Source organism: Microplitis demolitor, chromosome 5, assembly GCF_026212275.2.
Source record: "Microplitis demolitor isolate Queensland-Clemson2020A chromosome 5, iyMicDemo2.1a, whole genome shotgun sequence".
Lineage (NCBI taxonomy): Eukaryota > Metazoa > Arthropoda > Insecta > Hymenoptera > Braconidae > Microplitis > Microplitis demolitor.
Genome location: NC_068549.1, coordinates 18,733,501 through 18,757,941, shown reverse-complemented (window position 1 = coordinate 18,757,941; position 24,441 = coordinate 18,733,501). Strand labels below are relative to the sequence as shown.

Genomic DNA, 24,441 nt, shown 5'->3' with positions numbered 1-24,441 from the left:
TTTATTGACATTTTTTTTAAACTTGTTCCTTCTGTAATAATTTGAAAGAAAAAAAAGTAAATTTTTTTTGAATGCATGTCTATAAAAAGATCTTGTGAAGCTTAGTTGGTTTTTATCTTTTTGTAAACCAAAAGTTTTATTTTCCGGAGCCGATTGTTTTTCTAAAAAAGGCAGCTTTAAAAACAAGAACTAAATTTATTGATTTTTTATCTCTACTTTTTATCAGTAACTTTAAAAAGTTAAGTTTGACATAAAAACAACTAAAATCGTAGACTTTAAGCTTTGTTTTTTTTTTTAGTAGATTACATAGAAATTGATTGTGTATGCCCTCATAGTGGATTTTTCAAAGAATTCTGTTGTCATTTATCATAATTAGTTGATTAAATTCCAAAAATGTTCACTTTCAATTTTTATTGAATTCGAATGAAAATTCGTGCACTTATTTTTTTGTTGAAAATCAAGATCAAGTCTAAACGTGAGTCTAATCAGTCACCAAATTATTTACAGCACACGGACTCGGAATTTTTCACAGTGTATTTACTAAATTTTACTAAGTATACACAGCAGAAAAGGATTTCTTGGCGCGAAAAATTTTTACTCGCCTCAAAAAAATGTTTACTTGTCCTAAGCAATTTTTTGAATTATGAATTGAAAAAGAAAATTTTCTTGGGGCGATAAAAAATTTTCTCGAGCCAAGAAATTTTTTTTTTCTGTGTACACAAATACATGAAGTCGTCGATTACTAGTTCCCTGATCAGGTGCTAGGTCTTTTACCGTATAAATAACTAAGAAACCAAAATTCATTGTGCAATATTATTAAAGACAATTTAATAGTTTTTCCACCAGATTCAATTTTTGTTACTCATTTGCCATTCGGATTAATTCTTTATATATTTTTATGATCTTGACTTTCATCAAAAATGATAACAAAATTCGTTTTTTTAAATTAATTTTCATTGGAAAGTTTGAAAATTACCAAATAAATGATGAAAAATCTAATTCCATTTCTGTTGCCGAATGACCTTTTTACTTTATTTCGGCAATTTTAATCACAGTCTCAAGCTTTAAAATTAAATTTTATTTTTAAAGGCATTCTCAGACAGTGCCCCCCCCCCCACTTTTTAAAAATATGCAATGACTTTCAAGTGTCATAATTGTATTAAAATTTTATTAATTAATTAGAAGAAAATTTATAGAAAAACATTTATAGAAAAAAGGAAAATTTCACTGAGATACAGAATTTAACATAAGTTACTTACAGTTCTTATCAATTAAGAGTTAACAAAAATTTGTTGAATAAATTTTAGCCTACAAAATTCGAAAATTCGAATTACAAAATTTACATCAAGATTTTACTGAAATTTATTTTCCAAATTTCGATTAATTTTCAATTGATATATGATCCTAAAATTAACAGACAATTAATGATCCTGAAGTTAGCTGACGTCTAATAATTTTTTTATTATTTTTTAAACAATAAATTGTAAAAAGAAAAATATTTGAAAAAATTGCACTTATAGTTTTTTTAAATTTGCTACATGTGCATATTTTTATTTTATATTTTTTTATAATTTAAATTGTCGAGGAAAAATCCGAAAATTTTTAATTGTCTGCTAATTTCAAAATCATATAAAAATAATTTTTAAAGTTTTTCAAAATAAATTTTATTTAAAATTAATTTTGCAATATTATTTATTAATGAAATATTTTTTTTTCTATGAATGATTGATTAAATTTAGGGAGAGAGCCTCCTTGGACACCAAGTGTGGCGTCCTTTACTGGTACAATGTCTCATAACTCACATGGTCCTGCCCATCTTGCCACATTTCAAGACTCTCGAAAAACCCAAACATTGGATCCTAAAAATCTTGCTAATTTAAAACGAGGACCTACACCAGCATGGAATCAAAATCGTCCACTACCACCAAATCCATCGAGTCAACCGTCCTGGGAATTTGAATCACGATCACAAACGAACATGAATCAATTTCGTTCATTAGTTAAAAATAAAACACCGAATATTAGAGTCCAAGATCAAGTACAGGACCAGGTAAGGACACTCGATCGTAATTTTACACGTGGACAATTCAATGGTACTGCTCCAAATAACGTTGTTCCAAATATGTACGGTACTTATAATCGCGCACAAGCACGACAAGAAAAAGCATCTGCGGTTCCTACTCTCAGTCAGGTTCAAGGCAGCGATCCTAATTTATATGCCGTAACAGAGTTATAAAATAATAGAAAAGATCAATATTAAGAGAACAACAAAGGTCCTAATTATGGTATTTAAATATACGAAAAACCAAAGTAATAAACAGGTGAAAAATAAATCGAGACTGAGATTAATATTAAAAAAAAAAAAAAAAGAAAAAAAACAAAGAGGGGGCGAATAATCTCGGAAAAACTGAACAATCGAAATATTTATACAATGAGATTTATATCGATTATTATTATTATTATTAATATATAAAGAACCGAATCTCAATAAAAAATGTCTAACATTTATAATAAAAAAAAAATTCAAAAAAAAAAATAAAGATAATCTGTTATGGTAAATACGAAATAAATATCACAATAGATTTAAAAATCACCCTACGGCTGTATAATTGGCAGCGTATTTTTTTTTATATATATATATACATATTAGACTGGGCCAAAAAAATCGACTATTTTTTTTTTCTTTCGATACTGTGAAAATATTATTCCTTATGACCAAAAAAAATTATTGTGCAAGTTTGAGCCCATAATATTGATATTAAGAGGTGTATCGTTATGACTATTTGTTTTTTAACAGAAATTTCATTTTTTACCCAAAACTCGTAAATCATCTATCTGAAAAATTTGAGCAATATATATTCTTAAAGGAAATTGAATTCCCTACAAAAAATCTCTCTTAGTAAATTGACGTAAAACGAGTCGTTTTTTTGTAACTGTGCCTTAAATATTGATTTGTTTTTTAAATTTTTTGTTTTTATTTTGGATTTTTGTAACTACTAGAAATATTGAAATTTTTTCTAGTAAAGATACATATTTTTAAAGGAAATTTAATACTCTACAAAAAAGGTCTCTTAACATTTTTTGCTAAATTCACTCCTTCAAAAGTTATTCAGGTTATTTAAGTCGTTTTGATTCAACTTCAATCTTAAATAACTTTCGAAGGAGTGAATTCAGCAAACAATGTTAAGGGACCTTTTTTGTAGAGCATTAAATTTCCTTTAAAAATATGTATCTCGACTAGAAAAAATTTCAATCTTTCTAGTAGTTACAAAAATCCAAAATAGAAACGACGAATTTAAAAAACAAATCAATGTTTAAGGCAAGGTTACAAGGACACGGCTCATTTTACGTCAATTTACTAAGAGAGATTTTTTGTAGGGAATTAAATTTCCTTTCAGAATACACATTGCTCAAATTTTTCAGGTAGATCATTCACGAGTTTTGTGTAAAAAATAAAATTTCTGTCAAAAAACTAATAGTCGTAACGATACACCTCTTATCATCAATATTAAGGGCTCAAAATTGCACAATAATTTTTTTTGGTCATCAGGAATAATATTTTCACAGTATCAAAAAAAATAAATAGTCGATTTCTTTGGCCCAGTCTAATACATATATATAAATAAAAAATTGTTATATACCTAGGGTACATTCAGTAGATTCTATAGTTGATCGATATCACATTAAATGTGAGAGAGAATACCAAAAGACACTTTTTTACAATATTATTTATACGTTTAAAAATACTATATATATCGCGCAAATTGTAATTTAATGTAAAACGAATTTCATATTTTTTTTTTTTGTTTTGTTTTTTTTTTCGTCTCGAGTTATTAATTCATCAGTTAATATCCCACCTTTATTTAGATAAATAAAAGTTACCAATTTAAATATTTATTATTAAAATAAACGATTTGCGCCAATGTGTACCGATAAGCACAAGTTTATTAAAAGCTGATAATAATAATAATTAATAATTATTATTATTATTTGTAAGCTAAAATTACAAATATCGTTTAAGTTTTTTTTTTAAATTTAAATTAAGTCAGTTTTTTTGTACGTAATTATTTAATTAATAATAATAATTTATAATTTTTACTGTTTCGAGACCGCACTTTTTTCAGTTCCAATGTATTTGAAGGATATTTGTAATAAAAGTTGTAAAAACTGACGGAAAATCGATTTCTGTGTTTATAATAATTTATTATTTGATGATAAAAACAAAAATAAACTGCCACTGCTCAGGCATCTTTTACACTTAAAAGTACAAACCGTAATCCGGTGGTACGTGGTTTCCTATTTATTTCATACATACATAAATAAATAAATATAATAATAAGTTTATTGTATGGAAACCTGGGAACATAAATAATAAAAACAAATGGTTCTAAAATAATTAAATAATTTTAAATGTTATGTATTATTTATCTTATGCGGAATAATAGATTGTAAATTTAAAAAAAAAACACACACAATTAATTAAACAATTAACTGTAAAAAAAATTATTTTAAAAAAGTTTGACGTATGGAACTTTTAAACTTGAGAAAAATTAGAACTTCAAGTGGAACTTTTTTATGATCCTGAAGTTAGCAGACAATTAAGAATTTTTCTTTTCAACAGTTTGAATTTAAAAAAAAAAAAAAAAAAAATATGCACATGTAGAAAATTAAAAAAGCTGTAAGTGCTATTTTTTCAAATATTTTTTTTTTTCATAATTTATAGTTTTAAAATAAATCTAAAAATTATTAGATGTTGGTTAACAAGTTTCATACTTTTTTGTAATTTTGATATTAAAAAAAAATTTGTAGGAGCGAATTTCGAGTAACAAAAGTTAGTTTTTAGAACATAATTTTCAAAACGTATTTTTGCTACATTTTACTCTAGTTCAAAAAATTTCCCATTAAAAACTAACAGCCTAATAATAATTTAAAAAAGTTAATAAAAAATAAAAAATTTGAAATTTTTTCGAAACGAAGGTAAACTGTACTAAAAAAACATTTTCAGAAAATGTTTTTAAAAACTTTATTTTACTTAAAAATCGCTCATATAAAATCCTAGATAAAAATTTTTTTTTTTACTATCAAAAATACAAGTTCGAAAAAAGTTCCACCCAAAATTCAAATCTGGAAGTTCCACCCGTCAACTTTTTTGTAACAATTTTTTTTACACCAATCTTTAAAAAAAAATAATTATTTAATTCGCTACAACGAAATCTAACGGCGATTATTATTCCGCAATTAAGTTCGATGTTAACTTTGTAAATACGTAGATAAAATATATAAGATTATTTAAATTTAAATAAATAACAAGTGTAAAGTGTGGCAATTTAAAAGAGATATAATCATGAATGTTTAATTAATTTAAGTATCAGCCATCATAATATTATTTAATTCTTACATTTTAAATTCTTGTTTCATTTATTTAATTTAATTAAATTAAAAAAAAAAAAAATAAATAAAATATACCAGTGCCATTCCACCAGCATTTAATTTATAAATTTTTTCATCTTTATATAAAATATTTTTCGTTTTCATTTCTATATTATATATTATAAATTTTCTGTTTGGAAAATAAATGTGTTTTTTTTTCATTAATTAATTAATTAAAATATTAAAGTAAAGTAGATGTAAAGATTTAATTAAAAGCAGTTAGAAGTTTAATGAAAGATTTAACAATCGCGAGTATTTATATGGACTGCTTTAGTGTGGGATTTAACCCGTTGTAAATATTTGTAATATTTATTATAAAAAAAAAATAATAATAATAACAATTATAATTATAATAATAATATTAATGCGTAGAATATCTATAGATGTGACTTTTAATTTATAAAAAAAACTAAGTTTTTAAAATTGAGGAATCAATAATTGAGTGTCGCTGGCAGTAGCCAAAAATAATTAAAAATATTGACAGGATAAAATGAAAAATGAAAATGCGAATTAATATAAATAAGATAAAAGGTGTAATGTAATGTTAGAAATAAATAAAAACAGACATTTAAATAATTTAATCGTATATCCTAGTCACTAAGTACACAGTGTTCATCAGCAAAAAAATTATCTTGCCAAATTAATTGAATGGCTCAAATTTTTATCCAAAAAAAACTAATAATAAATAAATAAATAGTAGAAATTATTTATTCCGAATGATATCTCATGCTCGTACATATTGAAAAAAATACAGAGGTTTAAAAATGAAAAAAAAATGTAGTAAAATTACAGTGCATTACAATCTTTTGTAGTTTGATTAATGGATAGAGCTCTACACCTCGATTTAATGAAATAAATTAATTATAAAAGTAAATAATTAATGGAACCACTTTAATTAAAATATCGTGTATTGTTGAAGACTGCCGTGAAATTAAAAACGGGATCAATACAGTATTCTATGTAACTGGTTATTTTTTTCTTTTTTCATTTTTTATATTTATAATGTGTCAAAATTTTCTAACTTAATATTAAAAAATAATTAATTCTTTAAAGAAATTAATGAAAAAAAAAAAATTAATTAAATTAAATGATTCTGAAGTTAGCAGAGAATTTAAAATTTTTGGATTTTTTTTTTTTTTTTTTCAACAAATCGATGAATTAAAAAAATAAATTTTTTTATAGAGAAAGAGTTTAATTTAAATTTCCAAAAAATTTATTATTTCGAAAAAAATTATTTGAGTTAAAATTCTGTTTGATAAAACAATTTTTTTTTTTTTTGGAAAAATTTTTGAAAAAATTACTTCCTGTATTAAAAAATAATTTCTCAGTGCAGATGAAATTTTTTTTTTTTTTTTTTTTTTTTTTAATTTATCGTTTTGAAAAAAATCCAAAAATAAATAGACGTCGGCAAACTTCAGTATCATAAAACGACAGCAATTATTTAAATTGTTAACACGATAAAGCCTAGACAATTGTCAATGAAACATTAATTCTAATTTATTGTCAATTGTTGTATTACAATTTAATAAATTTGTATAGCTGATAATAAATATAAAATGAAATCAATCTGTTCATTGTACGAATTTAACGTAATTCAATTTTTTAATCATTTTTATACATACTTTGTATAATACTGTAATTGTTTTTCGTTTAATTATTATTGAATATAGGCACTGATTAATATTTAAATATAACACCATTTAAAAAATAGTGGCCTAGCACGAATTCAAATGCAATATTTAGAGATGCGATAAATAATTAAAATTTAAATTTTAAATAAAATCAAAATGTCGACTTTTTAAATAATTAAGGTTTAAATTAACGAATTTATAATTGATAGCATTCATTTGCTATCTTTATGTTATGGCTGTTCAATTGTTGCACATTCTGTGTAAAAAAAAATCGTTCAAAAAAGATTACAAAAAAGTTCGACATGTGGAACTTTGGAATTTGAGACAGATTAGAACTTTGTGCAATTTTTTTTTTTGAGCTTGTGTAATTTTGATAAAAGAAAAATGTTGGTCAAGAATTTTATATGAACAAATTTTGAGTCAAAAAAAAAAACATCTTAAAATCATTTTTTTACCAAGAGACACGGTAGTGTCTCGCGCTAAGAACATTACATTTTACCTTCGTTCCGAAAAAGTTTATATTAGAAACCAATAGCCATAGGAATCAAAAAAAATTCATTAAAAGTTCAAAATTTGAGGTTTTTGATCTTTTTCGAAACAGAGGTAAAATATCAAGTGTAAAAAAAAAAATTCATTCCAAAAACGTTACTGTCAGTAAACTTCTAAAATTGAAACAATTCTGAACTTTGATTTAAAGATTTTAGGAATTTTAAATTAATTCGAAATGTGAAAAATTTTCTACTAGGGTAACTTTTCTTGCGGGTTTCTATTTTTTTTATTTTGAAAATTTTGAAGTAAAAATGATTTGAATTAACAATTTTCTGAGTTCATAATTAATTCCAATCACTCTTTTTTTGGACTCATATCAATCGAGTCAAAAAGTGAAAAAAAAGACTTTCCCAAAAAGTTCTAATTAAAGTAAAAAAATATTCATAAATATTTTCAAATCTTTTTGCCTCATACCTGAATAATTCTGGCGTGAGTCGTGAATGTTCATAATTCCTAATTAACTTTTTTGTTTTTTTATGTTTTTCAAATCCAAAGAATTGTCAAATCAAATTATTTTTGCTCAAAAAATAAAAAAATTCCGCAAGAAAAACCTACACCTGAAAATAGTTCACTTTCTAATTTCTTTAAAGTTCCAAAAATTTTCAACTCAAAGTTCAAAATTGTCTCAATTTTGAAATTTCACTGTTTTGAAAATTTTTGGAACGAATTTTTTCTTCACAGAATGTAGTAAAAATACGTTTCAAAAAATATGTTTTAAAAACTTTTTTTTTTATTTTTCAAAATTTGTTCATAGAAAATTCAAAGGAAAAATTTTTTTTTGACTATCAAAATTACAAAAGTTTAAAAAAAGTTTCACTTGAAATTCTAATCAGTTTCAACTTTAGAATTTTTACCCGTCGAAAATGTTTGGAATTTTTTGCGCGGGTTTTTTAAAATCCTCTTTTTTTATGTCTACAACAAAACATTTAAATGAAAAAGCTGAAAATTACGATATCATTTGCACAAAGTGACATCAGTTGTAACAAAAGAAAAAAATTTCAATATAACAATAATAATAAATAAACAAAAAGCAAAGAGAAATAATTACATATAATTTTTAGTGAATTGATATTGTGTCTGCCATGCAACTGAATTTTATTATTCCTCCTATTGTATCGCTAAAAAAAAATATTAAAAAGATAAATAAAAATTCATTAAAAAGTTTATTTATTAATTAATTATTTATTTAGCTTCGTGATTTTATTTTCATATATTTTTATCACAATATTTCGGTACATAAATATATATAATACGAACTTAATTTATTTTTTTTGCCCCTATATTTATATTAATAACAATATAGTGTTTTTTTTTAATTAATATACAATTGGGATCAATTTGAATTGTATATACTATAAAGAATAATAAAATTACTAATACGAGGCCAGCTCATTAATGAGCTTAATAAGAATAATAATAATTATTATTTGGTAATGTAAATTGCAATCACTAATTTTTAATTTTTATTTTTTTTTCATCATATCACATGATTTTTTAAGCTGTTGTGCATAAAAAGTAACGCATTAAAGCAAATTACATTATTATTGAATATTAATTACTTATAAATAATTTAAAAAATAATATATATTATTGCAATTTTTTGTGTAAATTTTAAAATACATCAATAGTTATAACTCAAATATTTAATTTAAAAACTAAATTTTTTTTTTTATATATTAATTATTATTTTAATTTAATAGCTCAATACGTATTACTAAATTAAGTAATTAGTACATCAATGCATTACTATCACAAATAACACCAGGAATAATCCCGTGTAAAATAAAATTCGTTCCCAAGATTCAAAAAAAATTTCATAAGTGGAACTTTTAAACTTGAGACAGATTAGAACTTTTGTAATTTTGAAAGTAAAAAAAATGTTTACTTGGGATTTTATATGAGCGAATTTCGAGTCAAAAAAGATAATGAAATTGACAAGCGATCAAAAATTTTTAGATTTGTTTTTAAAACAAATCAATTATAAAAAAAAAAAAAAAAATATGCACATTTAGAAAATTAAAAAAACTGTAGGTGTCATTTTTTCAAATAATTTTTTTTTATAATTGGTCATTTTGAAAAGGAATCGAAAAATTATTAAACGTCGGCTAACTCCAGTATCAAAACAGGACGTTTTTCGTTCATAAAAAAAATTCAAATTTGAGGATTTTTAATTTTTTCGAAACGAGGGTAAAATTATGTTTCCAAAAATATGTTTTAAAAACGATATTTTTTCACTCAAAATTCGCTTATATAAAGTTCTAAATAAACTTTTTTTTTTACCATAAAAAAAGATTCACCCGAAATTCAAATCTGCTCAAATTTAGAAGTTCCACATTTCGAACTCTTGTAATTTTGATAATAAAAAAAAAAATTTATCTAGGATTTATTTGAGCAAATTTTACCTTCGTTCCAAAAAAGTTCCCATTAGAAATTATTCTCAAAAATCCAAAAATTCCTAAGAAATTTTTTAACTTTTTGGAAACGAGGGTAAAATTTAATAAAAATACTTTTCAAAAACGTGCTTTTTTTATTCAAAATTTGTTCAAATAAATCCTAGATAAATTTTTTTTTAAAATAAAAATTACAAAAGTTCTAATCTGTCTTAATTTCAGAAGTTCCATGCGTTAAATTTTTTTGGAATCTATTTGGAACAAATTTTTTTTACACGAAAGTGTATTTTTTATTTGTTTTTGTTCATATTTGTGTTTTTCTTTTTTTTTTTTTTTACAATGAGCAGTATGTCAAAGTATTAAATATTAATAGCAACTTGCGTATTATTATCAAGTGTCTAAAACAAAAAAAAAGTTAAAATAGCATTCTCAAAATATATTTGACTACGCTCGTAGATTAGACAATTCTTCTTTCACCTGAGACTGTAAAACATTTGAATTAGCAATTGTTGGCAGACATTTATTGCTTTGTAAGCTCGAATGACTTGAAGATCTACTGTGACTTTGGCTTCCAACTCCTACTGGTGTTTGGACCAATGGCTGAGGAGGTGTTCGTGCTCCGGAGCCATTACTTGTCGTTGTGTTTGGTTGTAATTGCATATGATACTTGTAAATATTTTCCGTGCTTTCAACAACACCTGCAAGTATTAAACATATAAATATTTATCAAAAATTTAATAACAAATTTAAAATAAAAATAGTAAAGTAAGAATACGAACCAGCTTGTAAATTTAAACTTCGACCACGTACTCCACTTTCTTTGGGTGGTGGACTCCACCAATTAACAAAAGTACCGACAACGGGAACGTGCCTTAAAATACCTTCTTGCCATAATTTTTCAGCATTTTCTCTCTCAAGATCCGTCTGTGCTGTTTCTATTCCTCTTTTAACAACTTCAGAAATAGTGTCTAATAATTTTGAATTAGCTTCTACTTCTCTTCCGTATTGTAGTACCAATGAAATCAATTTTGCAAGATCTAAAAAAAATATTTTTAAATAATTATTGTCACTAAAAAAATTTTTTAAGATAACGTGCATTTAAATTAAAAATTTAAATCTAGATAATTATTTTAAATAATTTAAATTACCAGTGTCTTGTGTTACCATTCCAAAGCGCACGCAACTTAAACCATCGTCGCCTTCTCCAAGAGAGAATGCAGCATCTGTACTACGTAGAGCTTCGACTAATTGATTATTTAATCTATTGAGCTCAGCTTTTGTTTCATCCGTCTTTATTTGAACCCACGTTGGTGGCTCATATCGTACACCTCCTAATCCCGCCCATCCAGGCAAATCCACAAAACGTAAGGAACTATTTTGTTTAACTAATCGTAAAAAGTTTTCTTTGTGTTCAACTGTCGCGTTTAAAATTTCCTGTAATAAATATAAATTTTAAAAATTACTTATTAATGTTAAATATTTGTAAATTTATTTTCATATAAATATGCAGTAATGAGACCAATAACAGGACAGCTGAAGAAATTTCAATACAAAATTTAGTTATAAAACTTCTAAGCATAAAAATATATAAAGAATTTTTTTGAATTATCAAAAATATTAAACAATCAAGATAAAAACCCCTATATCTGCTCAGTACCATTAGCAAAATACCGCATTTTTACTGTAAAATACCATAGTGATATCATAAAATGTGGAAGTGTTATCGATAAATACTGCAATTAAGTGAAAAATACCGTAGTGTTACCGTATATCATTTAGATTTTTATCATAATTACATTAAGCACATACTTGATTGCTCTTTAATTGACAACTTTTAAAACTTCAATTCTAATGTTATTGTACCCTTATATATTTAAATTTTAAAAAATGCGACAGTTCATTTACTGGCTCGGTCACTCTATTTCAATTTAAGTTCATAATTAATTAAATAAGTACTTAAGGAATAAATAAATACTTGTCCCGCTAAGAGACGGTGTACGGCTATTGGTCTCGTTACCCTGGTAGCTAATAAAAATCGTACAATTTGTTGTTCAAGACAAGCTTCAACATTTTCAATATCTTCAAACGATGGCGGAGGATCAGGACTTTCTAAACAACATATTCTAATAGCTATACCATACTGTTCTACTTCACACAATTCAACTGGAACACTTTCAATATCTCTTTGTAAAATTTGTCCAAGCCAGCAATTAAATTTATCTGAATTACTTGAAACACGTTCAGACGTTTGATTTTCTCTCACTGGCGGTACGTATTGAAACACTAAAGCACTGGCAACAATTTCAAATAATTTTGGTCCATTTATTGGATTATTTGACAGCTCATTTATTGTGTGAGAACAATTTTCACCACCTGGTATTTGACTCTGCAATTTAAAATAATTATTAATAGTTTAAGTGCTAGAAATTATTAATATTATTATTATTTATTAAAATTTACAACAAATTTCTTCAAGTTGTTAACAAATTCAAATCATTCAAAAATATAAAATATAAATTAATCTAATTTTAAAATAAATATAAATTTAAAATAAATAATCAAAAATTATTTTTTTTTTTACATATAGGACAACATTACTAAATATTAACCGAGCTCCCATTAACGACTGGGTATTTAAAGGCTCATAATAATTTCTAAATTGTGAAATTTAATTTATGAAAAATATGCAGTTATAAGTTGTAAATTTTTCATGAATGAAATTACACACTTTAAATATTTTTAAGAGTCTTTAGTCCCCAATTATTAATTGGAGCTCGTTCAATATTTGCTACTATTACCTAAATTAGTTTTAAAATAAAAAAAAAATTTGTACTGTATTTTAAAAAATTTTTGAATTATAGTCCAGCTAATATATAAATATGTCTTGGAAAAATTTTTTTTAAATTCTCTTAATAATATAAATTACTTACGAGAAATTTAATGTTAGAAAACTTTTTAATTTTATTATAAAGTTGTTCAATTATTTGGAAGCACTGTTTTATTCTCATTTGTATTCCATCACGACCAAGAACTTGAAGAGCCGCCCACAAAGGCAGTGTTGGTAGTCGTCGTGATAACGATTCAGCCATTAAACCTGATACAAGACTGAGTGTTGTATCACGCTGAGTTGGTTTATCTCCTTTGGTATCCGTAAGTCTGTATAAAGTAACTACTGGTAATGATGGTATACCCAACCAAGAACCCAAAGGCAGTGTTATACTGTCAGCTATTTTTGACGGCTAAAATATTTATTTATATTTTATTATTAATTTATTTTATTTAATAATTAAGCAGAGTAATGAGACCAATAACACGACAACTAAAGGAATTTTTTAATTTCAATAAAGAATTTAATTGTAAAGTAGTGAAATATTAAGTTTTGAAAAATTTAATACGCGTAAAAATATATGAGAAATTTTTTAAAAATTATTACATGGATTAAAAAAAAAAAAAAAAAAATGAAATTTTGAAAAATCCTGAAAATTTCGTAGTGGACAGTTAAGTCAATAGAGAGACAACTTTAAAATCCAGTAGCAGGTTCCTGTGTAAAAAAAAAAGTTCGATATATCGAACTTCGAAATTTGAGAGAATTTTTAATTTTTGTAACACCTCAGTATTAATAGAAATACAAATATGAAAAAATTATAGAATGGAATTGGAAGATGAAATGAAAATTTTACAAGACGTTTCCAGAAAATTTGCTTATTTTTCACTAAATTTTCTCAAATACAAAAAATTCACTCCCAAAAATGGTTACAATTTTCAATTTCCAAAAAAATCCAACTTTTTATCGACAAACATTAGTGAAAATTTATAAATTTTTTTCATTACCGCGGCTTAAATTGAATTTTTTTTCTCTTCTAAAAAAGTTCGAAAAAACAGGAAATTTTGAAATTTCACTGATAAGACTCATGGGAAAATCTTTTGAAAATTAAAAATTCTGACCATTTTTGAGAGTGATTTTTTTATAATTGATAAATTTAGTAAGAAATAAATAATTTTTCTGAAAACGTCCTTGGAAAATTTTCATTTCGTCTTCCAATTCCATCCAATAATTTTTCACATTTGTATTTTTATTAATATTGAAGTATTACAAATAGTAGACAAAAGTTCGTGATTGTCTCAAATTTCGAAGTTACACATGTTGAACTTTTTCCACACGGGTTGTATTTGATACAATTTTCAAAAAAACAATAATTACAATCATACTAATTACTTTTCTTCATTTATCAAACACAAATAATTATTGTCCCATTATTGGAGCGTGTTCTACTATCGGTCTCGTTAACCCATTTAACAATAAGCCAATTACAGTAACTTTAGTCTGTCAAAGTAATATCCTAATTTCATTTTAAGTTATACTACGATATTAGAAACTGACAGCATCAAAATTACTGAGTTTGACAGAAGTTATAAATGCTTAATTAAATACCAAGTCTTTCGGCGCATTATTTAATGCAAGAGCAGCTAATGAATGTCCACGAAGATGTAACCAAACATTATATTTGTCACAAATTTCACGAAGTCGTGATACATTATCAGAATGACCGGTGATAACAGTACCGACTTCAGCTAAAACTAAAAGCGGCGTTACACCATTAATACTATTGTCTTCAACTAAACGCCTTTCCAATGCTGAAATATCCATTGTTTGTCGTGATCCAAACATTGTATTTTGTGGGATCGGTCTAATACAATTTAAAGGTAGTGAAAGCTAAAAAAAAAATATTCTATTATTATAGAAGTAATTTAACATCCAGTATCAAATAAAAAATGAAGAATTAAACACTTCAAAAATTTAAATACAATATATTGTAAAATATATCATGTAGCACAGACAACTAAGATGTTTTAAAAAGAACGACAAATTTTATTTTTTTTTTCCCGTTTTAAAATAGTCATTTCAATTGACGTCTTTTAGATGACAATTGAATAATCATTTGTAATCTACTTTATGCCGCTGTTTGTATCAAGTCTACTCAACTATCAAGTAAATATTTTTAAAACAAAGTATACCTGTCGACAGAGATGTTTAACAACTCCTAAAGGAGCAACAATAGAACTGTAAATAAGTGGCGGAGATGATGCTAAAGCCGTGAATCCGTCTTCTAGGTACCGAGGATATTTTTTGTGTAAAGCTAGTCTTGTAACTCGGACCAAACCTTCTAGATGGTCTTCATGAAAAGATGAAGCGCAGTCGACAAAGTGAAATATATGACTTAGCCATCTTGTTGTATCAGCAGCTAGACGAGCTGCTAATCTTTGTGCATGGGAACGTGGCAAAGCTACTGCGTATGCTGACACTGAATGAGTTACCAGAGCAACTCTGGCAGCTTCTGATAACGTTGGCAATGCTGTTATTTGATTTGACTGCGAAGCATCTGGATCTTCATCAGTTTGTGGAATATCTTCATGAATTATCAAGTCCTAAAATAAATATATTATCGGAAAAGGCCATTTGGTAACTGTAATAGGAGTAGATTTCATTATCTATATATATATATTCATTAGCTATATATGTAAAAGGTGTATAAACACAGTCGGAAGTTTGGGAAAGCAACAAAAAATTTATTTTGGACATCATCAAAAACTAATGCAATAGCAAAATTTCATTTAATAAGTAATAAGATAAGTAATTTCTTTGATCTAGGCATGTATATGGGCATGGAAATTAAAATGTATTTAAATAGTTTTCAGATGCATTTTGCAAAAATTCTATAAGTTGCCACATTCAAAAGTTATAGAAGAAGGAATCAGTACAAATATGAATTTTTGACATTTTGAAATGTCATAAGTTCTAAATTAATTGATCAGTTTTGCTCATCTTCGAACTTGATCTCGAAAATCGTATAAATATATAAATATATACACATATATGTATTAGGATATTCCGTTTGAAACGACGATTTCTTTTTGTTTTCCACCGAAAATCTTGTTCTACATATACAAATAAAAATTCAGTACAATTTTGAGCTCTTAATAACAATTTTAAGAACTGGAACAACGTCGTTCAAGTTTTCCCATGCTAAAAACATGTAAATTTCGGTTTTTTTCTTATTATTGAATAAAACTCAACCCCATATTAACGTATTTTATTGGTTTAAAGTTTTATTAGAAGAAATTTGTACGCTCTTTGAAAAAGCCTGCATGTGCTTAGCAGTACCTTTAACTACAGTCTGCATGGAAGTCTTGAAAGTCTAATTCCCTACGAAATTAATTGTTTTTTGTTGTTAACTTGTAAACGGTTGACTTTCAGAGGAAAAGTATCGAAGATTATTTCTTGGAAATTTAGTCTTCTACAAAAAAGTTCCTATAAGACAAATCCCTAAAATCAATATTTAAAGAGATATATGAGCTTTAAATAATTAAAATTCAAAATTTCATCTAAATCCCATTATTCAATATTATAAAATATTTTCAGTTATTAACTTATAGTAAGTATCGATAAATATATATTTATATATAATATAAAATACCCGTAATTATTTATCGAAATTATTCTTGAATACCCACCTCATTTGCGATTCTTTTTAAAAATTAAATTATTAAAAAATAGGTTCAAATAATCTCGTTAAATTTTTAATTTCCTTGGCGCCTAACAGATGAATTTTGATCAAAAAACAAGGTTTAATGTAATCGACTTTAATTATAAAACCGTTAATTTTGACATTTAGCTGAAATTTTTAATTTTAATTACTTAAAGTTCATATATCTCTTGAAATATTGATTTTAGGGATTCGACTTATAGGAACTTTTTTGTAGAAGACTAAATTTCCTAGAAAAGATGTTCTATACTTTTTTTCCTAAAAGTCAACCGTTTACAAGTTAACAACAAAAAACAATTAATTTCGTAGGGAATTAGACTTTCAAGACTTCCACGCGGATTGTAGTTGAAGGTACTGCTAAGCACATGCAGGCTTTTTCAAAGAGCATACAATTCTCTTCTAATAAAACTTTGAACCAATAAGATACGTTAATATGGGGCTGAGTTTTATTCAATAAAAAGAAAAAAATCGAAATTTACATGCTTTTAGCATGGGAAACCTTCAACGACGTTGTTCCAGTTCTTAATAATCGTCATTAAGAGCTCAAAATTGTACCAAATTTTTATTTTTACATATAGAACAAGATCAAGATCAAGAACAAGAGCATCCTAATATGTATACATATGCAAACTTTTGAACCATCTGTATTTTCTGACCCAGCTCGTCGAGCTGAGTCCAAAGGTAGCAAAATTTTTTGAAAATTCCGTCATGAAGACAAATGCAATAGTTAGATTTCTTTGAAATCTACTACTATTTATGTATCCGTTTATTTTCATTATAATGTCAAGTAGATAGATAGATAGATAGATAAAAAATTTTATTTGATCCTGGAGTTCTAAGCTCCTTCAGGACCATCAACAATACATAGTGTTAATAAGTTACAGGTACACATTTGAAACAGTGTTTGTAATACAATTTGAAATTTGAAAGACCGATTTTAATTAATAACACTAACATTTTTACAACAGGATTAATCGTAATTACATTGATTGCAAGAAGAAATTAAAACAAGCTTGTTTAAAATTTTCAAAGTCGTCAATTACTGTGATATCAGCCGGTAATAAGTTCTAAACTTTACTACCATGAATTAGGAAAGAATTTTCATAAATAGCACAATTACTTCTTAGTAAACGCAGATAGTCATGCCTGACATCGCCTCTCCTTAATGCAGTCTGCAGAAATTCTAATTTTGATCTAAATAATTAGTTACAATTTAGTTTGATTTCTTTGTAAAATAAACAAGCTATGAAATAGTCTCTTCTCACATTAAGTTTTAACCAGCCTAATTCTTTATAATATCGAGTATAAATACATAGTATAAATACGTTGACTTGTTAAGTTTGTAAACGGAAGTATGCTATCAAATTATTATCACAACTGATACTTATGTACGTAAAATATTTAATAAACCGAGTGATAACTTTTTAATTAACAGTTTGTTGGTAATAATTACTAACCTGCATCAATGATAATACTGTTTCTGGTGACTTGGGATGAATAAGAAATCCCGATGAATTATTCCAAGCAGTACTTGATATATTTGTTGAATTTTCAGCAGCTTCTTCAAGCCGAAATATTGCTTGAGTCGCTTGAAACTCAATATCAGCAACGTCATTATTTGACATTCCGGCTTCTGCAGCTTCGGCTCCAATCTGTCAAATTAATAAGTTTTAATGATATATGTAAAAATATATAGACAGAGTAATTAATGTTATATTTATTAATAATACAACATGCAAATTATTAAATTATCATCATACGATTTAATTACTTTTTACCTCAATGTTATTTTGTTTATTTTCCATTGTCAGGATATCGTTCGAATCACTTTTCTCAGCCATCGTGGCATTAATTCCGACAAATGCTGGTCGTCTTAGTTGGTTTCGTGTATATTATAATTTATGTGTTATATGTCTCGACGGAATTGGTTAGTCACAATTTTATTTTTTTTTTTTCTATGAGAATTGATAGCACGCCACCAGGTATCATAAAAATTATTACGGCTATGTCATCTACTGAAAGGAAAGAAATAAATGAAAATATTGCAGTTTACTATCTGTTAATTTGTGTTATAAGAAAATAATATTACTTATTTTAATTTTTGAATGAAAACATCGTTTTCTTGTGTTGGTGAATTACCAGTCTTATGAGAAGGCGCCAGTGTCGAATGTCGACTAGTTATTTTTAATAGCACAGTTTGCTTTAGCAAAAGTTTCCTTGAATTTTTCGGCAACTTTGGGTTTTTCCGTTTTTCACGACAATTTGTATACTTGCTATACAATTTGACGTAAATTTACTACCTGAATTAGAATGCATATTCACTTCAAAAGTTGGTTAGAAAAAAAGTTGTCAATTTTCAGGTAAATTTTTATATCAATTTATTGTTAATTTGACTTGGAAAATTGTTAAGTATTTTTTTTTACCGTCAAATTGTTAACACTTCTATGTATCAATTTGCTTACCTTATGTAATAATAAGAATGAACGTTACCAACTTTTTTTTTTTTTAGTAAAAAGTTATCAGAGTTGTTACGTCCCAGTCTGCTGGTCAGATGTCTCTGACTATTTTTAAATACTAATTATTGAGAGACCGATCTGAGACTTAAGTAATTAATTAAGATGTATATTAATAATTTAGCAAGTGGCATAATTAATAAGTAACCCTATATTATAGAACATAATCTAATATAATAATATAACATAATACAATAATATAATTTAATATAATAATATAACATAATATAATAATATAAAATAGTATAATATTATTTAGAATATTTAAAACAGATTGATAAAGTTATTTTTCTCTTAATATTTGTTATGTGCAAATAAACGCTGACACCTCGAGTAAATCCTCGAGACGTGCAGCTGCACAATTATCGTCACTAATAATATTTTAGGCGAAGTTCTCGTCTTGACTCCTCGTTTATATTCAGCTAGCAATTTGACATTTGATGTTATCTTCAGAAGCAAGCAAACAATACACTTAAAATTTTTTTTTTTAATCTATTGCCTATAATATTTGCCTATACATTTTTAACTTCCCGCTATGAAAATTTTAAATTTTTAAAAAACGGGAAATTATTGGTTTTGATTCGATTTTAGAAAATCAAGTTTTCATCAAATCACCATTTAGGTACTAAATAAAATTTAAATGTAACACCATTAAAAAAAATGTGGCCTAACACGAATTTAAATGCAATATTTAGACATGCTATAAATAATTTAAATTAAAAATAAAATCAAAATGATGACTTTTTCAAATTAGTTAATATTAATGATAAATACAATAAGTTATATTAATCTCTTAAAGTTGCGATTATTATATTTTAATTAATTTTCAATGAGTACGCAGTATAATATGATAACATGAACTTGACTTTGATATAAATTATAGAGTATCATTTTAATTTATTGCCTGTCAAGCGGAGCTTGGCTTGTTGACGAGTTAGTGCAGTCTGTACAGTCGTTTTCTATATACTTTTGAGATTTTAGCATTAAAAAATGAAAATCACAGTGAGAAAATCACATATAGAATTAATGTGAATTTTGCATGTCATAGTCTTGTTGACTTTATTATTAAAAGTGAATTTAAAAAATTGTTTAATTCTAGACTAATAGATACGGAAGTATCTATAAAACTAGTTTGCATTAAAATTTACTTGCATTCAGTCGTTAGTTATTCCCAGTACTCATCATTAATTCGTTACAATAGTAAAACAATCAACTAAACTAAAAAAGTTTTTTTTTTTATTTTTAAATTTCCAAATTTTGAAATAATTAAAAATGACTCAACCCGAATGGTTAACTGCACAGTTTATAGAACGTGTGTTAAGGAATGCAGATAAAGATAATTCAGTTTCTGTGACCAACATTGTTGTAAAAATTGCGACTAATAAAGGTGATAATTACACCAGTGAATTGTATCGTGTTTTTTTTGAATTAACGAAAATTGAATCTGATCATAAAGTATCTAAACAAAGTACGCTTATTGTAAAAGTACCTCATACTACTGAAAAAATACACAAAGAATTAGTAAGTATTAAGTTAAATTTAGGCATAAAAAATAATTTAAATTTTTGTTTGATATCGATTTCAAGGTGGAAGATGCTAAAATATGTGACAAAGAAATAAATATGATGACTTCGACTTTAAAAGATATGGAATCAGCATTGAAAGATACTAAACTGAGTGGTAGATGTTATTATACTAAAAAAATAAATCCTCCGATATTAGTTATCGAAGACTTAACGCCATTAGGTTTTCGTATGGCTGATCGTCAAGCACGTCTTGATATTCAACACTGCATTTTGGCATTACAAAGATTAGCTAAATTTCATGCAAGTTCGGTATTGGTTTGTGAAAATGTTAGTTGCATCAAATTTTATTCTAATACATAGTAATATAGAAATAATTTTAAAAGAAAACTTGAACATCCTTTTGATATTTAATGTATATCTTTGTCGATTAGACACCTAAGCATAAGGAATACTATACTAAGGGAATATTTTGTGAAGGTTTTCCGCCTGAATTAATAAAATTTTTCACAAATGGAATGAAAGCTATTGGGAAGGTAGTTGAGTCATGGCCAGAATTAAGTAAAAAGTGTACAGAAAAACTTAAAAAGTTGTCTGATACTGCTTATTTTAAAGCATGTGAAATAGCGAAACTGAGAGAATCTGAATTCAATGTAATAAATCATGGTGACTTTTGGGTTAATAATATGTTATTTAAATATGATGACCAAGGCAATGTTATAGACCATATTTTTGTAAGAAAAAGTCAATAACCGGACTCAAGATAATTTAGAAAATTTAAAGTTCAAAAAGAAATTATTCTTGCTTGAAATACTAATGGTGCCATGCCAAAATCCGGACCATATTAGCCATTTGATGGAAGTTGAATTAATTACATGTAAAAGTTACAAGGCCATAGTGAAATTTACAATGGTTACAGTAATTTCCTGTGTAATCGTTGCCAATTAAACTATGACCTTAGTAATTTTTGCATGTGTCTATTTCGATTTCTGCAGGTGGCCAACATTATCTGGCTTTGCTATGACACCATATCATTTTAAACGAAAATAATTTCTTCATCTTCCAAGTACTATATGAAATAATAACTGAAACGAATTATTTCAGGTTGATTTTCAAGTTTGTGTTTATGGAACGCCTGCTTTAGATCTTCTGTATTTTTTAAACACAAGTGTTTTGGAACAAATATTAATAGACCGAAAAAATTTTCTCATTGAAGAATACGTAAAAACTCTCTCTACAACAATGAAAAATATTGGGTGTAAAACTTGTCCTCCTAGTATTGATTACATAAAAAAAATCTTAATTGAAAAAGAATTTATCGGTTTTGTAATATCCTGCACTTGTCTTGCAGTCATGCTGACTGATAAAAGTGAAGCTCAAGGTCTTGAAGAAATAATGGGAACAGATGAAACCGAATTTAATTCTAATGCATATAAAAATGAGGCTTATAAAAAAATAATGGTACGGAGACTCCAAGAGTGGGATGCGCGTGGAATCTTTGATTAATAATTACATAGTTATATAAATAGTATAAAAAATATATACAGAATTTAAACGTCAATATAAATTGAAATAAATGCAATAAAGGTATATATGCACACGCTAATGTGCTAAACATTATTATTTCAGAGTTAATTTCAGCTCATAGTTAATTATAGTGATGTACATAAAATAATATAATTTGGTAACTTACGTAGAAACGTAATAGAACAAAAAAAAAACTAGATAAATGTTAAGCTATAGAATTTATGTTAATTATGAAAGAAAAAAATAATAATAATTTATATACAAAAAAAAAAAATCTTGAAGTTAAGTACGTTGCAAATAATTTATTCTAATTTATTCCAATAAGTAATCTAATTATTTATGCTATATTTTACTTGCAATCAGCTGAGTAAATTCATAATAGATAAAGTCCACAAAGTGGTAATTTCGAAGAAAAAATATTGTTTTGATTGACATGATATTTTAGTTTGTTATGTAAGTCATTGGTAAAGAACATACTGGGTACAGTATAAAATAGAACAAAAATAAATTAATAGAAAAAATATATAAAAAGCATATTCTTTCCTTACAAATAGTGCAAATATAAAATTTAAGTATTTAATTATATTTAATTTCTTAGACTTCATTAAATAAAATATTTTTTTTTTTTAATTTCAAAACGACTAACTTAGATTTAATTTTACTGAAGTATTTCTTACATAATCTGAAACAATAGTCTAGAAATATTATTAAAAAATGACAAAACCTGAATGGCTGACAGCACAATTTATAGAAAATATACTTAAAAATTCCGAGAAAGATAATTCGATTTTTGTGAAAAAAATTTCAATTGAAAACGCAACGAATAAAGGTGATAATTACGCAAGTGCAATGTACCGCGTTAATTTTGAATTTATATGCAATAGAAGTGATAAAAAAATTGAAAAAAAAAATTCACTTATTGTAAAAGTTGCTCATATTTACGGGATTTGGAAAAAAGTAGTAAGTTTATAAAAAATATTGTAAATTGAAAGTTGAAGTTTAATTTTGTTCAATAACTATTATTTTATGAACTTGAAAGGTAAAAGGTACCAAAGTTATATTTAACACTGAGTCAAGTTTTATGGCGTCATTAATGAAAGACATGGAAATAGCTTTGGAAAATACAAAACTTGGTCCTCGATTTTTTTATTACCAAGAAAATAATCCTTTGTTATTAGTTATGGAAGATTTGACACCATTAGGTTTCCGTATGGCCGATCGTCAAGCACGTCTCGATATTCAACACTGCACTTTGGCATTACAAAGATTAGCTAAATTTCATGCAAGTTCGGTATTGGTTTGTGAAAACGTTAGTTTTTTTTTAATTTTATTATATTTAAAATAAAAAATATTAAATAAAATTAAATAGATGACATTTTTTTCATTAGACACCAGAATATAAAGGACATTATACCAATGGAAAATATTCTAATAACATTCCGGAAATAACAAGTTTTTTTAGGAATGGAATGAAATTTCTTGTAGAAGAAATCAAGACCTGGCCAGAGATAAATGAAGAATTTTTTAAAAAATTAAATCAATTGGTGGAAACAGCTTATGAAAAAGCATGTGAAATAGGAAAACTACGAGAAAATGAATTCAACGTAATAAATCATGGCGACTTTTGGGTGAATAATATGTTGTTTAAATATGATGACAACCACAATGTCGTAGACCAAATTTTTGTAAGTACATTGAGCTACAATTTTTTATGTTATTGAATCAAGGTTGCAATAATTATTAAGAAATATTCCAGATTGATTTTCAATTTTGTCATTATGGAACGCCTGCTTTAGACCTATTGCATTTTTTAAATACAAGTGCCTCTGAAAAAGTACTAATACACCACAAACATTCTTTGATTGAGGAATATGTAAAAACCCTTTCTACAACAATGAAAATTATTGGATGCCAAACTTGTCCTCCTAGTCTTGATTACATACAAAAAGTATTGATTGAAAAAGAATTTATTGGTTTTGTAATAACGTGTACAAGTCTTCCAGTCAATATAATGGATAAAAATCAAGCACAAAATTATTTTGATGAAATACTGAGTACTGGTGATGTTAAATTTAAGACAAATATATATCACAATGAAGTGTTTAAAAAAATAATGGTACGGAGGCTCCAAGAATGGAATGCTCTTGGAATATTTGACCGATAATAACATACACATAAATTAAAGAATGAAGATAATTTTGTACATTCACAATAAGATATTATATACAATACCAATGCATCTTATTCCAGACTTGTTATTCAATGTGTATTATTATTAGAAACACATTAAATTATATTTTTTTCAAATTCATTCGAGTTTTAGATTTATTCAA

At 25.9% G+C, this 24,441-nt stretch overlaps 4 protein-coding genes across 4 annotated transcripts in view; 3 read left to right on the top strand and 1 right to left on the bottom strand.

The window, feature by feature from the left end:
• Positions 1-6,996, top strand: part of LOC103569080 (protein tweety) — a 37,501-nt gene extending 30,505 nt beyond the window's left edge. The window contains exon 7 of the mRNA XM_014441460.2: positions 1,742-6,996. Within this exon, the coding sequence (XP_014296946.1) occupies positions 1,742-2,236 (495 nt within the window). The 3' untranslated portion in view covers positions 2,237-6,996. The remainder of the gene's footprint in view (positions 1-1,741) is intronic.
• A 1,891-nt stretch (positions 6,997-8,887) lies between these two features.
• On the bottom strand, positions 8,888-18,565 carry LOC103569082 (pyridoxal-dependent decarboxylase domain-containing protein 1). Its single transcript, XM_014441459.2, has 10 exons — positions 18,324-18,565; positions 18,003-18,197; positions 15,017-15,427; positions 14,433-14,714; positions 12,931-13,239; positions 12,042-12,386; positions 11,149-11,434; positions 10,780-11,037; positions 10,478-10,698; positions 8,888-10,398 (listed from the first exon to the last, which is right to left on the bottom strand). The coding sequence occupies exons 1-10, from the start codon at positions 18,384-18,386 to the stop codon at positions 10,360-10,362; spliced, it is 2,409 nt and encodes an 802-aa protein (XP_014296945.1). The 5' UTR covers positions 18,387-18,565; the 3' UTR covers positions 8,888-10,359.
• A 1,651-nt stretch (positions 18,566-20,216) lies between these two features.
• Positions 20,217-22,251, top strand: LOC103569083 (uncharacterized). The gene is made up of 4 exons (NM_001414751.1): positions 20,217-20,579; positions 20,645-20,911; positions 21,016-21,315; positions 21,686-22,251. The coding sequence occupies exons 1-4, from the start codon at positions 20,331-20,333 to the stop codon at positions 22,085-22,087; spliced, it is 1,218 nt and encodes a 405-aa protein (NP_001401680.1). The 5' UTR covers positions 20,217-20,330; the 3' UTR covers positions 22,088-22,251.
• A 444-nt stretch (positions 22,252-22,695) lies between these two features.
• Positions 22,696-24,419, top strand: LOC103569084 (uncharacterized). Its single transcript, NM_001414783.1, has 4 exons — positions 22,696-23,068; positions 23,148-23,417; positions 23,497-23,793; positions 23,865-24,419. The coding sequence occupies exons 1-4, from the start codon at positions 22,823-22,825 to the stop codon at positions 24,270-24,272; spliced, it is 1,221 nt and encodes a 406-aa protein (NP_001401712.1). The 5' UTR covers positions 22,696-22,822; the 3' UTR covers positions 24,273-24,419.
• Positions 24,420-24,441: the final 22 nt, after the last annotated feature.